Here is a 15,760-nt window from a genome sequence, read left to right as displayed (position 1 = left end):
TACTTTGAAATCAGGTGGTGTGATGCCTCCAGCTTTATTCTTGTTTTGAGACAGGGTCTCTCATTCTGTCATTCAGTTTGGAGTGCAGTGGCACAATCATGGCTCTTTGTAGCCTCCACCTCCTGGGCTCGAGAGATCCTCCCACCTCAGCCTCCCAAGTAGTGGGACTACAGATGTGCCCCAGTACGCCCAGCTACTTATATTTTTTATAGAAATGGGATCTCCGTATGTTGCCCAGGCTGGTCTTGAGCTCCTGGGCTCCAGTGATCTGCCCGCCTCAGCCTCCCAAAGTGCTGAGATTACAGGCATGAGCCATCATACCCAGCCTAGCTGTGTTCTTTGTGCTCATGATTGCCTTGGCTATTTGTGATATAATAAATTTAGATGTGATTCCATATGAATTTTAGGATTTTTTTTTCTTTTATGTGAAAAATAACATTGGAATTGTGATAGGGATTGCATTGAATCTGATAGATCACTTTGACTAGTATAGACATTTTGGCAATAGTAAGGCTGGGCACAGTGTCTCACACCTGTAGTCCCAGCACTTTGGGAGGCCAAGGCAGATGGATTACATGAGACTAGCCTAGGCAACATGGCTAAATCCCATGTCTACAAAAAAATTTTAAAATTAGCCGAGCTTGGTGGTACATGCCTGTAGTCCCAGCTACTTGGGAGGCTGAGGTGGGAGAATCACCTGAGACTGGGAGGCAGAGATTACAATAAGCCAAGATTGCACCACTACAGTACAGCCTGGCTCACAGAGCAAGACCTTGTCTCAAAAAATAAAAATAAATCTTCCAGTCGGGCGCGGTGGCTCAAGCCTGTAATCCTAGCACTTTGGGAGGCCGAGGCGACTGGATCATGAGGTCAAGAGATCGAGACCATCCTGGTCAACACGGTGAAACCCCGTCTCTACTAAAATTACAAAACATTAGCTGGGCATGGTGGTGCGTGCCTGTAATCCCAGCTACTCAGGAGGCTGAGGCAGGAGAATTGCCTAAGCCCAGGAGGCGGAGGTTGCGGTGAGCCAAGACCACGCCATTGCACTCCAGCCTGGGTAACAAGAGCGAAACTGTCTCAAAAAAAAAAAAAAACTTCCAACCAATGAACATAGGATGTATTTTCATTTTTGTCTTCAATTTCTTTTATCAGCATTTTATAGTTTTCAGTGTACAGTTCTTTACCTCATGGTTAAATATGTTTCTAAGTATTATTTTTGTAGTTATTGTAAATGGGATTGTTCTCGATTTATTTTTCAGATAGTTGTTTACAGAAATGCTACTAATTTTTGTGTGTTGATTTTGTATCATGCAACTTTACTGTGTTTGTTTATAGTTCTAATGGGGTTTTGGTGGAGTCTTTAGGGTTTTCTATATATAAGATCATGTCAGGCCAGGCTTGATGGCTTATGCCTATAATCCCAGCACTTTGGAAAGCTGAGGCAGGAGGATCACTGGTGCTCAGGAGTTCCATACCAGCCTGGACAACATAGTAAGACCCCATTTCTGACAAAAGAAATGAAAAAATTAGCCAGGTGTGGTGGCACACACCTGTAGTTTCAGGTACTTCGGAGGATGAGGCAGGAGGATCACTTGAGCCCAGGAGTTGAGGTGACTGCAAGCTTTGATTGTGCCACTGCACTCCATCCTGGATGACTGAGCAAGACTCTGTCTTGCCAAAAAATTTAAAAAAAAAAAAAAAAAAAAAAAAAGGTTATGTTGTCAGCTAACTGACATTTGTACTTCCTCCTTTTCTGTTTGGCTGCCTTTTAAATGCTCTGGTAAGGATGGTACACTGGTTTTATTTTGGATTGTTTCTTAATAAACTATTTTTTTAGCGGTTTTAGGTTCACAGCAAAATTGTACAAAAAGTACAAAGAAGTTTTATCTGCTCCCCACACACAGAGCCTCCCCGGACACTACTGATCTGCTCCAGAGTGATACATCTGTTGCAAACAGTGAACTTACATTGACCCATCACTATTACTCAAAGTCCATAGTTTTATATTTCGCTTTATTATGAGTTCTGGCAAATGTATCCTTCACTATTATATACAGTATAGTTTCACTGCTCTAAAACTCCTCTGTGCCCTGCCTATTAATCCCTTCCTTCCCCCACACCCTGGCAACTACTGATATTTTTATTGTCTCCATAATGTCAAGTAGCTGGAATCATACAGTAGGTAGCCTTTTTAGATTGGCTTCTTTCACTTAATAATATGCATTTAAGGTTCCTCCGTGTCTTCGTGGCTTAGTGGCTCATTTCTTTTCTTTTTTTTTTTTTTTTTTAAATAAAGACGGGGTTTCACCGTGTTGGTCAGGCTGGTCTTGAACTCCCCTCAGGTGATCCGCCCGTCTTGGCCTCCAAAGTACTTGTATTACAGGGGTGAGCCACCACGCCCGGCTATAACTCATTTCTTTTTGGCACTGAAGAATATTTCAGTGGCCTCCTGAAAAGCTGGGACCACAGGCATGCAGCACTGCCATACCTGGCTCTTTATTTTTTAACTTTAATTTCAGTATCTTTACTGAACTCTATATTATATGTGAGACCATGAGATTAAAAAAAAAAAAATACTGGTGTCAGGAATGATTAACAAGTTTTGGTGAATAAGAATCACATCTGTTTCTGTGTTGTTGGGACTATAAACCTTTGGATAACTAAGGGTAGAACAAGTATCTGCTCTGTCATTGTGGTTCAGTTTCATAATAAACGAATGAAATGTAAAACAAGCTATGCCTAGCAAGGAGCCATAGCACTGCTGACATTGAGAGATAGTACTTGATTCCTAACCTATCCTGAAACTTTTGGTTTTGTGGTCTCCCTCTGGGTGGCAGTACCGTTTTGAGAAAGGCTGTTCTGTCATGAAATTGCAGAAACTGACACTGGTGAGCCACCAAGACTTAAACTTGGGTCTAAATTCAGAATATGTGCAACAAGATCACCTTGATGCCAAGAGCTAAGAAGAAAAAAAAAAGAATATGCCCCAACTAAGTCCTGGACTCTACAGTTCTTAAGGTTGTTTGGGCTACTTAGTACCATTGATGAATCAAAATCGACCTGTGACTAGCACTTATTTTATAACTGTGCTTCCCTATCAATATGGTCATTTTTTAAAACTGTTGTATTGATTTTTGGGACTCGTAATCAGTGAGAATTTATGTACCTCTCCCCCCCATTACCCTGACATTATCTTTTCATGCTACATGGCACTTATTCCCAAGGATATCATTTCCTAAGACACTCTCAAACGCTGTAAGAGGTTCTTCTATTACAGGAGACTGGCTTTTCTTTTCATGATTGGAGAGTGCTGACTTGCCAGTCACCTAGGCTAGAGTGGCTCTTGACTCCCTTTACACTTAATCTGCTGATGTTCCGAAGACCTAGGAATCGGGAACTCTCCATCTGGGACAGTTTAGGGAGTACTTCCCATGCAAAGGATGTACTTGTCAAACACTCAAGAGTCATAAGTAGACGTCTGAATTTTTTTGTTTGGTACAGAATCTCAGTTTCTAGCCATGTGTGATTATAATGTAAGACCTGTTCTTCTCATAAATAATAACTTGGAATTACCTTAATATCCAGGTGTGCTCCTTTCTGGCCAAAAAAGAGAAACTCAAGAGGGTTGAATTGCTCGGGTTTAGGATGGGGAGGTTTTGGCATGAAATAACCACATAGGATTTCTAATATTCCTAATGAATACCATTTGGAAAATGCTATGCTATCTAATTCTCATAAGTGCCTATTTAAGTATTTACTGAGTCTTTGCCGTTTTCTCCATTTTATTAAGATAGGGGCATAGAAGGAATGCTGTAAGAATTAGGCATTTTTAAAAAATGATCTGTAAATTTTTTCAGGGAAACAAAAGTTACTTCATATTGAGTCAAATAGCAATAAGCTTTCCAAGGGCCTTTTCTTTTGTGCTTTCATATGCTATCCTCTTTTTCTTAGGCCTTTGAACTGGCCACAGGTGACTATTTGTTTGAACCTCACTCAGGGGAAGAATACACTCGAGATGAAGGTGAGTCTCCGTAACCATGGATGTGTGTGTGTGGTATTTACACTTTCCACATTTGACTAACATAATTTGTTAGTACTGAAGAGTCTTAGTCTTGTTAGTGTGCAAAATGTATATAAATCCCAGAAAAGTTAGAAATAATAAAATACATTTTATATTAGGTTTTTAGATATTTTCTGAAATATACTAAAGAGCTCTGTCAGAGTCAGAAGGCCACAGCTAACCTAAAACTTCTGTGTGCTGGACAATTTTTTCTTCAACATCTAGTTATCTTCCTTTCTGTATATGTATCAGTGGTACATTCTTTACCAAGTTTGAGTTTGCCTGCTCATCAACCTGTTGCTCAATTATTCCTCTAAATTTATTTATAGGTCAGACTATATCCTATTTCTATAAATTCTGCCAACGTTTAGCAGAATTTATAATATGGATGTCTCTAGCATGTTATTCCCCCTATTCTCTTTTCTGGATATAAAACTGTTTTTGTTTGTTTGTTTGAATTCCGTTTTAAAACAAAATAGAATGGATTTACATTTTGTAGCCAGTAGGAAAAGCCCAAGCTGCCAGTTACTGTGTAAGAGACTGTGGAAGCAGACAACTGTATGTGTCTGATTTTTCTATCATGGTGACATCCAGATAACTAAATGGGTTAATAACCAAGAAAACGTTTTACACAGTTGAGATAGCTTATGTTTTATTTGTAGGATTAATGAGGATTATTTTGAGATCACTACAGCATCTACTCTCCCAGTGTACAGAACGTGTTCCTTACTTTTTGTACTTTCCTTGAGCCTTTGGGAACTCAGATTTCATGCTCTATGGAACCGAGTGCTCTTTGTTTCTCAAAATGTGGTCTTCTGGGATTTTAATAGGTAATGTTAGTAGGGCTTGCTAATATCCCTAATGAATACCATTTGGAAAATGCTATGCTATCTAATTCTCATGAGTGCCTATTTAGGTACAGTTTGGACATACTTTGTATATATAAGCCCCATGTTAGAGGATACTACAATTACTACTTGATTGTACCTATTCTCTGCTTGCTATTTTTCTGGGTTATAGGTTTGGGGTTATAGGCTTATAGTAGTTAGGATTATAGGCCTATTATGTATGGCCAGGCACAGTGGCTCACACCTGTAATCCCAACACTTTGGGAGGCTGAGGCGGGCATATCACGAGGTCAGGAGTTCAAAACCAGCCTGGCCAATGTGGTGAAACCCCGTCTCTACTAAAGATACAAAAAATTAGCCGGGCATGGTGGCACGCACCTGTAATCCCAGCTACTCTGGAGTCTGAGGCAGGAGAATAAATGAGCCAAGATAGTGCCATTGCACTCCAGCCTGGACGACAGGGCAAGACTCCATGTCAAAAAAAAAATAAAGAAACTACCTACTATATTTGTTTGGGAGGGTAATTTTGTTTCCTCTTTATTTCCCAAGGTACTCCATGTTGGTGTGTGGTACAGAACACATAGTGGCTAGAATTATATTTAGTAGTACCTTATGCTACTAAACCTGAAAATTTTAATGTATATGCAGAGTCCCAAATAAGGGGACAAGGAAAAACCATCTTTGCTAGATATTTAGATTCTAATTTATTGCATCCTATACCAGATAATACTATTAGGTCAAACATCAGCACCTCCCCGCCATGCTGTTCTACTGCAGTTTGGCCTATAAAAGCAGGAACAAGCAGACGCTTACCCCGTGACTAGTGTATGCATAGTTTGTTACACTTGTTACACTCCAGCCTGGGCAACAAGAGTGAAACTCCATCTCAGGAAAAAAAAAGAACTTTAAGAAGTTCTCTTATAGTTTATAAGAGAAACTATGTCTAAGTTTTTTGTTGGTATTCTGATTTTGGTGGTTGTTAATGGTAAAAACACATGCAGGTACTTGTTACCAAACCATAAATTCAGTCAAAACCACTCAAAGGTTGTAGGGTTGAAGTCCTCTTTAAATGGCACCACTGACTCCTTTACATGAGAAAGAGATAACCTGAAACCTTCACAAATTCCCAGATAATAGGGATGTCTCCAGCATGTTATTTCCCCTATAAGATACATAACTGGAAGTTTAACCCTTCATGATTCTATAACTTACAGGATGAAAGTATTTAATAAAGCTTTTTTTCTGGCCAGGAACCATCATTTTTAAAAAAAACTTTTATGTTCTGCCTGGGTGTGATGGTTATGCCTATAATCCCAGCACTTTGGGAGGCTGAGGTGGGTGGATCGCTTGAGCCCAGGAGTTTGAGACCAGCCTGGGCAACATGGCAAAACCCCATCTCTACAAAAATTACAGGCCAGGCGCGGTAGCTGATGCCAGTAATCCCAGCATTTTGGGAGGCTGAGGCAGGCAGATCTCTGGCCAACATGGTAAAATCCTGTCTCTACTGAAAATACAAAAATTAGCTGGGCATGTTGATGTGCGCCTGTAATCCCAGCTACTCGGGAGGCTGAGACACAAGAATCACTGGAACCCAGGAGGCGGAGGTGCATTGAGCCAAGATCATGCCACTGCACTCCAGCCTGAGTTGAGAGTGACACTCTGTCTCAAAAAAAAAAAAAGAAATTTTATATTCTTAATTTGTCACCTGCAGAGTTAAAAAAAAAAAAAAAAAGGCAGTAGATCTACCTGAGATGTGTGTACTGGTTGGTCCCAGTCTCACACTCACCTCCTGGCTAAGAGACTGCACATCTCCCTGGTGGTGCTCATGGTCCACATTCATACTGTGATGGTTATAAGTCACTATATTACTTGGACATTTTAGTGGCCTACAGATCATCAAGTAGCTATACTTTAAAATGTTTGTGCTAATTTTTAAGAAGTGAGTTTAGAAAAGTTTTAGACAAGACATAAGATAATTGGTTTTCATTTGAGTTGCAGCTCATATTAGCCCTGAAGTTTCAAGTTAGGCCACTCATGCTTTTTGAAGTTCCATTTTCTCATCTTTAAAATAGGGTATCAGCCAGGTGGTGGCTCAGGCCTGTAATCCCAACACTTTGGCAGGTCAAGGCAGGAGGTTTGCTTGAGCCTAGGAGTTTGAGACCAGCCTGGCAGTATGCCAAGACCTCATCTCTTTAAAAAAAAGAAAAAAAAATTTTTTTTTTTTTTTTTTTTTTTTTTTTTTTTTTTTTTTCTCTTGTTGCCCAGGCTGGAGTGCAGTGGCGTGATCTTGGCTCACCGCAATTTCTGCCTTCCAGGTTCAAGCGATTCTCGTGCCTCAACCTCCCAGGTAGCTGGGATTACAGGCATGCGCTACCATGCCCAGCTAATTTTTTTTTTTTTTTTTTTTTTAAGTAGAGACGGGTTTCTCCATGTTGGTCAAGCTGGTCTTGAACTCCCGACCTCAGGTTATCCACCTGCCTCGGCCTCCCAGAGTGCTGGGATTACAGGAATGAGCCACTGTGCCTGGCCTACAAAAAAATGTTTGAGTCCGCCGGGTGTGGTGGCATATGCCTGAAGTCCCAGCCACTGGGGAGGCTGAGACAGAATGATCACAAATAATAGTTCTAGAATGCCTAACACATATTAGGACAGTTATTTTAATCTTCCTACCTGAACCTAGATAGAGAGACAAAATAGAAGTAAAGATGAAGATAAGCCTCCAAAATCCAGAAGGGGGCTTGCCAGGTACTATCGGGTGACCAACCACCTGAAATAATTCTTGGCCTTCCCAGTCAGTCTTCCCTTCAGTATCCTTGGTGTTATTTGTAGATACTTTTAAACAGCTAGTCCTTGAAAAAGCTATTCATAGAAAAACTTCTTTTACAGCTTGTCCTTGATCTGTTCTTCTTACCCTTCTATTTTAGAGCACATTGTGCACATTATAGAGCTGATAGGCAGAATTCCAAGATGCTTTGCCCTCAGTGGGAAATATTCACAGGACTTCTTCAATCGCAGAGGTAGTATTGTTACATGAGTTTTAATCGAGGACCCAGGGAGACTTCAGGAAGCAGAGCATTCACACCAAGATTTTTTTTTAGTCATCACTGAATCCACAAAAATTTGACTTTGTGGATTCTCCATTAGATGGATAGAACCCTCCTCTTCCCATTTAGGATAGAAAGCAAGCCTGAAATGCTTTAGAGAGAGGTATGCATGCTACTCTTTCTGCTATTTCCTAGAGCTGCATTTGTTACTCTTGTTATGTATCTTTTTTTTCTCCTCTTGAAATGTTTGAAATATACAGATCACATTGCATTGATCATAGAACTTCTGGGGAAGGTGCCTCGCAAGCTCATTGTGGCAGGAAAATATTCCAAGGAATTTTTCACCAAAAAAGGTAAAATAAATGTGTTCCCAGACATTAAGGGGACAGAAATGTTTAAAAATGAAGAGGTAAGCACATGTTCCCAATGTCCTACAGAATGATGGGCCTGCCTTGAATGCTAACCTGTGACTTAGCACAGAGGTAAAAAAGTGGTCAAGAGGAGAGGCTGGGACCGGGCACGGTGGCTCACGCCTGTAATCCCAACACTTTGGGAGTCCAAGGCAGGAGGATCCTTGAGTCCAGGAGTTTAAGACCAGTAACATAGGAAAAACCCCTCTTTACAAAAAAAAAAATTGTTTTTAATTAGCTGGACATGGCGACACACACCTGTGGTCCCAGCTACTCCGAAGGCTTGGGTGGGAGGATCACCTGAGCTTGGGAGGCCCAGGCTGCAGTGAGCCATGACTGTGCTACTGTACTCCAGCATGGGCATCAGAACAAGACCCTGTCTCAGGAAAAAAATGAGCAGAGACTGGAACCAGACTCTCAAACCCTGGCTACTCCACTAGCCATGTGACCTTTGACAGGATCTAACTGTGCCTTAGTTTGCTGATTTCTTAATAAGGATAATAATGTATACTTCTTACTAAATGATTTAATATGTATAGTGCCTGCACAAAGGTGGTTGATTACTTCTATAGCACTTCTGAAAAATGGGCACATTTTTTGCTGGCATTTGGTCTAAGAACTGCCTCTACCAAAGGGCAGGTAGTTTAAACTTCTTACATAATAAGGGCAGGAACTACATCCCATTCATCCCAGTGCCACCTAACACAGTCACTCAAAGTACATTAGTCATGCAAATGAACTTTACACTTCAGTTTTATGTATTTGTTATTAAAAAGAAACAAAAAACAAAACTTCCCATATTTGGCTTGATATATTTGAGATGGAGTCTCGCTCTGTAGCCCAGGCTCCAGTGCAGTGGCACAATCTCGGCTCACGGCAACCTCCATCTCCCGGGTTCTAGCAGTTCTCCTGACTCAGCCTTCCAAGTAGCTAGGACTACAGGCGCACGTCACCATGCCCCAGCTAATTTTTTGTATTTTTAGTAGAGATGAGGTTTCACCATGTTAGCCCAGATGATCTCCGTCTCCTGACCTCATGATCTGCCCACGTTGGCCTCCCAAAGTGCTGGGATTACAGGCGTGAGCCACCACGCCCAGCCAATAATATATTTCTTATGCATTGCAAAAAAAAAAACCCTAAAATGTGAAAACCTGATCTAGAAGCAAACAGCCTGGTTTTTTTTTTTTTTTTTTTTTTTTTAACCCCCGTTGTGCCATGGTTCCCTTTTTCCTCACAACTTCTACAGAAGTGCTGAAAAAAATGACTTTTCTCAATCCTTGACAGGAGCCATCCTCAGAAACTACCCTTTCTTTCTTTTCTTTTGTTTTCTTTTTTTTTTAAATGTAGTCTTGCTTTGTTGCCTAGGCTGGAGTGCAGAGGCACCATCTTGGCTCACTGCAACCTCTGCCTACCCAATTCAAGCAATTCTCCTGCCTCGGCCTCACAAGTAGTTGGGCTTACAGGCATGTGCCACCACGCCCAGCTAATTTTTATATTTTTAGTAGAGGTGGAGTTTCGCCATGTCGGCAGGCTGGTCTCGAACTCCTGACCTAAAGTGATCCACCTGCCTCAGCCTCCCAAAGTGCTCAGATTAACAGGTGTGAGACACCATGCCTGGCCACATTACTCTTTCTTAAACCTCTTTTTAGGTGGGAAAATTGCAAAATGTTTCATAAGAGTTCCTCCTTGTATGTAGTCAGATTAAGGCATGTGTGTAACGGGTAGGTAATCAAATAGGCACTCACTGCTCACAGAAGAGACTTAAAATTTTTATTTTTAAAAAAATTATTTTTTTGAGGCAGGTGTCACTCTGTCACCTAGGCTGGAGTGCAGTGGCGTGATCTTGGCTCACTGCGACTTCCACCTCCCAGGTTCAAATGATCCTTCTGCCTCAGCCTCCCAAGTAGCTGGGACCACAGGCACGTGCCACCACACACAGCTAATTTTTTTGTATTTTTGGTAGAGACAGGCTTTCACTATGTAGCCCAGGCTGTTCTTGAACTCCTGAGCTCAAGAGATCCACCCACCTCAGCCTCTCGGTGTGCTGGAATTACAGGCGTGAGCCAATGTGCCTGGACATCTTAAAAGTTTAAAAGCAGCATTTACCTTAGCCATTCTTAATTGACTGTCTTGTAAAAATTTGTCACTTCAGAGAAACAATGAGGTTGATATTCCAGTATAGTGTAGAGTAGTGGTCCCCAATCTTTTTGGCGCCAGGGAGTGGTTTTGTGGAAGACAATTTTTCCATGGACAGTGTCGGATGGGGGGGTGGGGCATGGTTTTGGGATAAAGTTGTGTCACCTCAGATTGTCACGCATTAGGTTCTTTTACGAAGCATGCAACGTAGATCCCTCACATGTGCAGGTCACAGTAGGAGTCACGCTCCTATGAGAATCTAACATAGCCACTGATCTGACAGGAGGCAGAACTCATGCACTAATATTCGCTTGCCCACCACTCACCTCTGCTGTGCGGACCTGGCGGACTGCAGACTGGTATTGCAGGGGGTATGGGTGTAGAGTTGGGGACCCCTGGTATAGAGTATATGAAGCTGTTGTATCTGAAAGCTGTATAGGATTTAGGTTTTCTGTTTTGTTGCTTTTATCCATGCTTGACATGGTATTTTGTTTTTAAATTACTGTCTCACCATGAAGCAACATTTACTGAAGTATTGAGCACATAACACACAAAAAAGTATAAGCAAATTATTCTCAATGTATGGTGCTAGAGTGCCTCTGCACACCGTATGAGACCATGTTGAAGATATAGACATTTCATGTTTATTTTAGTAAATACCTAGTTCCTGATTGTCATACCTAGTTTGACTGGGACTAAAAAAATTCTAGAATAGGGGAGAAAACAAATTACCTTAAATTTTTAGAGCCTTATGAAAAATAGAGGCACTTCTTTCTGAGGCATATGTCAGAAAAGAAATACTTTGTGAAGCTCGGATTATATTCTGACTGCAAATTTTGATTCCTCATAGACTACATGGATTAGTGCCTGGATTTCCACAAGAGGATCTTGTCATTTGTCTGTGTTGATCAGTGGCTTTTTTATACTGTCTTCACTGCAGGTGACCTGAAACACATCACGAAGCTGAAACCTTGGGGCCTTTTTGAGGTTCTAGTGGAGAAGTATGAGTGGTCTCAGGAAGAGGCAGCTGGCTTCACGGATTTCTTACTGCCCATGTTGGAGCTGATCCCTGAGAAGAGAGCCACTGCCGCTGAGTGTCTCCGGCACCCTTGGCTTAACTCCTAAGCCCCTGCCCAGCACCACAGCAGAGATCACATGCTGACCCTCTGCCCTTCCCCTCCAAGCATTTTCCTCTTCCCTTTTCAGGGTGAAGCTCTTCCTTCAAGAGTTTCTAGATTTTTTTTTTTAATCCAACATGTTCATTTGGGTTTGCTTACTTGACCCTGTGGAGATCCCCACAGCCATTGGGCATCCTAGGTGAATTTGGCCTTGGTTGGGCTCTGCCAAAGACTAATGGACTAAAATGTGAAACAGCCTCTTGCCCTGTACCTTTCCTTCCCATTAGGACATCCTTTAAGTTATAATCATCCTTTTTGAAAAGAGCTATGAAGTTGTATGAGCCCATCCTTTTATTCACTGACTCTAAGAGTCAAATTTTCTAGTGCATATCCTGTTGCCAGCATAAGGATGAGGAGGGAAAAGGGTGTTGATCGTGTGTACAGCAGAGACATTAAACTTGCTGTATCCAGGCTGCATCATCTTCCTGGACTGTTTCTGTTCCCTATGTTCACATTTTTTCCTGCAACTTTTAAACTGTCTTTTTTAATTAGCTGTATGAACACCAAATTTGGGTACCATTTTATCACTGTTCAAAGCACTGTCAAATTCCTTTCATCCTTTAATAGTTAAGATCTTTGAATCTTCAGTCTGATTTTTAATGTAAACAAAAACTGAACCATTGAATAGTAATTTCTGGAGAACCTCAGGTGTTCTATAAGCAGTCCTTTCCGATATGTCTTCTATTACCCTAAGACCAGAGTTATTTTGATTGACTGTTTTATTTTTTGTTTTTGTATCCGTGGCTGGCACTTTACTCATTTCACTTGAGTTTATTGCCCTATAACTAAAGGATCAGGATGACTGTAGAACGGAGATCTAGGTTTCAGGGCTTTCCCATTTAAGAAAAATAGATCTTGAGATTCTGATTCTTTTCCAAACAGTCCCCTGCTCTCATGTACAGCCTTTTCTTTACCTTGCCCAAAATTCTGGCAAGGTTTTCCTCTGTGGCTTTGCCTTTCTCATTTTCTCAGAGGCTCAGGGTCTTTAACCCCAAACGAAAGAACCAAGGGAAGGGTGGGATGGCACTATTTTCTGTTGGTTTGGTTTTTTGGTTGGTTGATTTTTTAAGATTAGCCATTCTCTGCTGCTATTTCCCTGCGTAATGTTAGTTTTTAACCATAATTTTGACATGATTGAGATGTACTTGAGGCTTTTTTGTTTTAAATGAGAAAAGACTTTGCAATTTTTTTTTTTAGGATGAGCCTCTCCTAGACTTGACCTAGATATTACATATTCCTCCAGTAATATTGAAGAGCAAAAGAGGGGCAGGACTGGGGTCACAGCCACTTCTTGAGCATGGACCAAGTGGGCCTTGGAGATTACAGCATTCTTTTTTTTTTCTTTTTTTTTAATATATAAAGACGGGGTTTCACCATGTTGATCAGGCAGGTCTTGAACTCCCGCCCTCAGGTGATCCGCCCGCCTTCGCCTCCAAAGCGCTTGGATTACAGGCGTGAGCCGCTACACCCGGCCGACTGCAGCATTCTTGAAGCGGCTATAGGACTGGAATTCACAGAAAGCCACAGAGGTGCAACTTGGCTCTACTACTAGCAAGCTACCAGTGAGACTGTTGGGTAACCACCTTTCCATACAGGAGATTGGAATCTGCTTTGTCATTTATCCACCAACAGTGACAAAGGAAAAGTGGTGCCGTTATGCAATCCATTTAACTCATAAACATATCACTCTGAGTAACTGGCCAGCCATTCATCGGATCCTTCATTGGGTACTCCTAAAATCAGACATGTTCCTGTAGAAAGAATTTTAAGTTGGGCTTTCTATGCACCTTTCAAGAATCAAGAAAATAGATTGTATCAAACAACGGCAGGGAAATCCTTCAGCAATTCTAATCCACTTTGGGTTTTCAGCTGTTTTTACATCTAAAGCAATAGACTAGAACTGAATTCTCTTCTACATTGTAAAATCACAATTGTGGAATTACAGGAATTCTGGTGATGATATTAAGGTGAAATAAAAACCACACAACAGGCCCTATAACCGTTGATGTGACAGTAAATTTTAATAAAGAGAGAGAACCTATAACTTCATTTTGGAAATGCTCCTCCACCAAATAAGGGCTTTTCCCCCTATTTAAGGAGCCAGACAGATCTGAAAGATGGTGGAAATAGGCAGCTGTAGAACTTGGTCTTCCAAGTACCCCATGTACCGTTATTGAGCTTAATTATAATACTGTCAGATTGCCATGATCTCACTAAAGGATTTCTATTTGCTGTCAGTTAAAAATAAAGCCCTGAATACATTTTTATTCTTTCTACTGAGTGCATTGTCTGTTTTCTTTGTAAATGCAGTACAATAAATTATTTAATAACCTACATGTTTCCAAAAGATCTTTTGTTCATTTGTTGCCCAAGTTGGTCTGCGCTTAGCAGTTGTCCTTGCCATTTTGTGGGGTTCATAGTTTTGCTTCTAGCTTTAAATTGGGAGTGGGATAGAATTAACAGAGCCAAATTAACATTTGTGGAATACTGTTTTTCAGACTTTTTATTTTTATTGAAAATTGTTTCTGCCTACATCCAATAGCACTTTTTTTCAGAAGATTTTGTTGGGGGTTGTTGTTTTTCTCAAATTATAAATGCACAGTATATGCAAAATTCAGAAGACTTAGAGATATAAGCTCTTACTAAGGCAGTGGCATGATGTATTACACAGGCTTATCTCTTCATTTCTTGGATAGATTGTTGAACTGGGCCAGAGAGCACATTTTTGAGGCTTTTAGTAAATATTGCCTAACTTATCTGGACAGCTAGCAGAATGATCGGACTATTTTTCTGTATATACAGTGTATGAACAGGCCTCTTCCATTATGAATTGCTAGTTTGTGCCCTGTCCGCCCCCCACACAGGAATATTGTTATAATTTGCTTATTGGATTACTAGTGAGGTCATAAACTTGTTTTCATAAGTATTTGCATTTTTTTGATTATTTGTAAATTGTCTGGCTTTTTGTTGGAGTGCTTCCTTATTTGATGACTTGGTCAGGACTTATATACTAGAGATAATTTATTACTTTTTGCTTTATACACTTGTCTAGTTTTTAAATTGCTTTTCATTTTTGTGGTAGTTTTTAGTGTTAATTCTATTCATCGTCCTTCCCCACCTACACCTCAACTACGTAAATTGTTCTAGTTAATTTGTTTTAATTATGCAATACTTAGAATACATTTAGTGTTTTCATAATGTTAAAATGTAACTTACTGGGATTCATTAAGCCAGTATGTTCACCAGACTGATCAACCTAGGCAGGCCTCCTACACCTGGTGTTAAATGTATGAACCTAGAATTCCCAGAGTACGGGAAGCCTTAGTACTGTTACAGGATAGCTTGTAGCTATCTCAAAAGAGCCAACAAGCAGGTGGGTTTACAGCCCCCTTTAATTTTGAGTTGGTTGGGCTCTATGTGTCCAAGGGAAACTATTTAGCTCTTTCAGAGCTGTCCCGCCTTATAAGTGGACTTCGTTACTGCCCATTCTTTTCACCTGAAATTGTAGCCTTTCTATTTAGCTTTATAAGGAAACCATTTGCCCTTAGATTTATTGTATCACAGAAAATTGGTGATTTGCTGATAATAGAATCTGAACTTGCATTTGCTTTAAAATAAGGCCTCATGGCTGGGTGCAGTGGCTCACACCTGTAATCTCGACACTTCGGGAGGCCAACACAGGACAAACACTTGAGCCTAGGGCTTCAAGATCAGCCTGGGCAACATAATGTCTCTATAAAAATTTAAAAATTAGCCTGGTTGTGTTGGCTGACACCTGTGGTCCCAACTACTCAGGCTGAGGCAGGAGGACTGCTTGAGCCCAGCATTTCAAGGCTGCAGTGACCTATGATCATGGCACTGCATTCCAGCCTGGGCAACAGCAGCATGAGACTATCTCTACAAATTTTTTTTTTTTTTTTTAATAAGGCCTTAAGGCACCAAAGAAGCTTGAATAGTGCCTTGGGAGTTAGCAAAGCATTGATAGCATAAAGCTCTCTTTAAAAAAATCTTCAGACTATTAATATAGAAAGGTGACTATAGGCTGGGCGCAGTGGCTCATGCCTGTAATCCCAGCACTTTG

At 40.8% G+C, this 15,760-nt stretch overlaps 1 protein-coding gene across 5 annotated transcripts in view; it reads left to right on the top strand.

Annotated features, from left to right (window-relative positions):
* Positions 1 to 13,036, top strand: part of SRPK1 (SRSF protein kinase 1) — an 83,694-nt gene extending 70,658 nt beyond the window's left edge. For 3 of the 5 annotated variants that reach the window (XM_032253542.1, XM_032253539.1, XM_032253543.1), the window contains 3 exons: positions 3,955 to 4,024; positions 8,216 to 8,308; positions 11,442 to 12,674. In XM_032253542.1, coding sequence (XP_032109433.1) covers positions 3,955 to 4,024; positions 8,216 to 8,308; positions 11,442 to 11,626 — 348 coding nt within the window. In that variant the 3' untranslated portion in view covers positions 11,627 to 12,674. Of the gene's footprint in view, positions 1 to 3,954; positions 4,025 to 7,835; positions 8,187 to 8,215; positions 8,309 to 11,441 lie in introns of those variants that run through there. The other 2 variants (XM_032253540.1, XM_032253541.1) reach the window with 2 other exon arrangements.
* Positions 13,037 to 15,760: the final 2,724 nt, after the last annotated feature.

Source organism: Sapajus apella, unplaced genomic scaffold (genome assembly GCF_009761245.1).
Source record: "Sapajus apella isolate SASKATOON/1434 unplaced genomic scaffold, GSC_monkey_1.0 scaffold83, whole genome shotgun sequence".
Lineage (NCBI taxonomy): Eukaryota > Metazoa > Chordata > Mammalia > Primates > Cebidae > Sapajus > Sapajus apella.
Note: the sequence above shows the minus strand (reverse complement) of the source record. Positions and strands in the feature narration are given on the sequence as shown.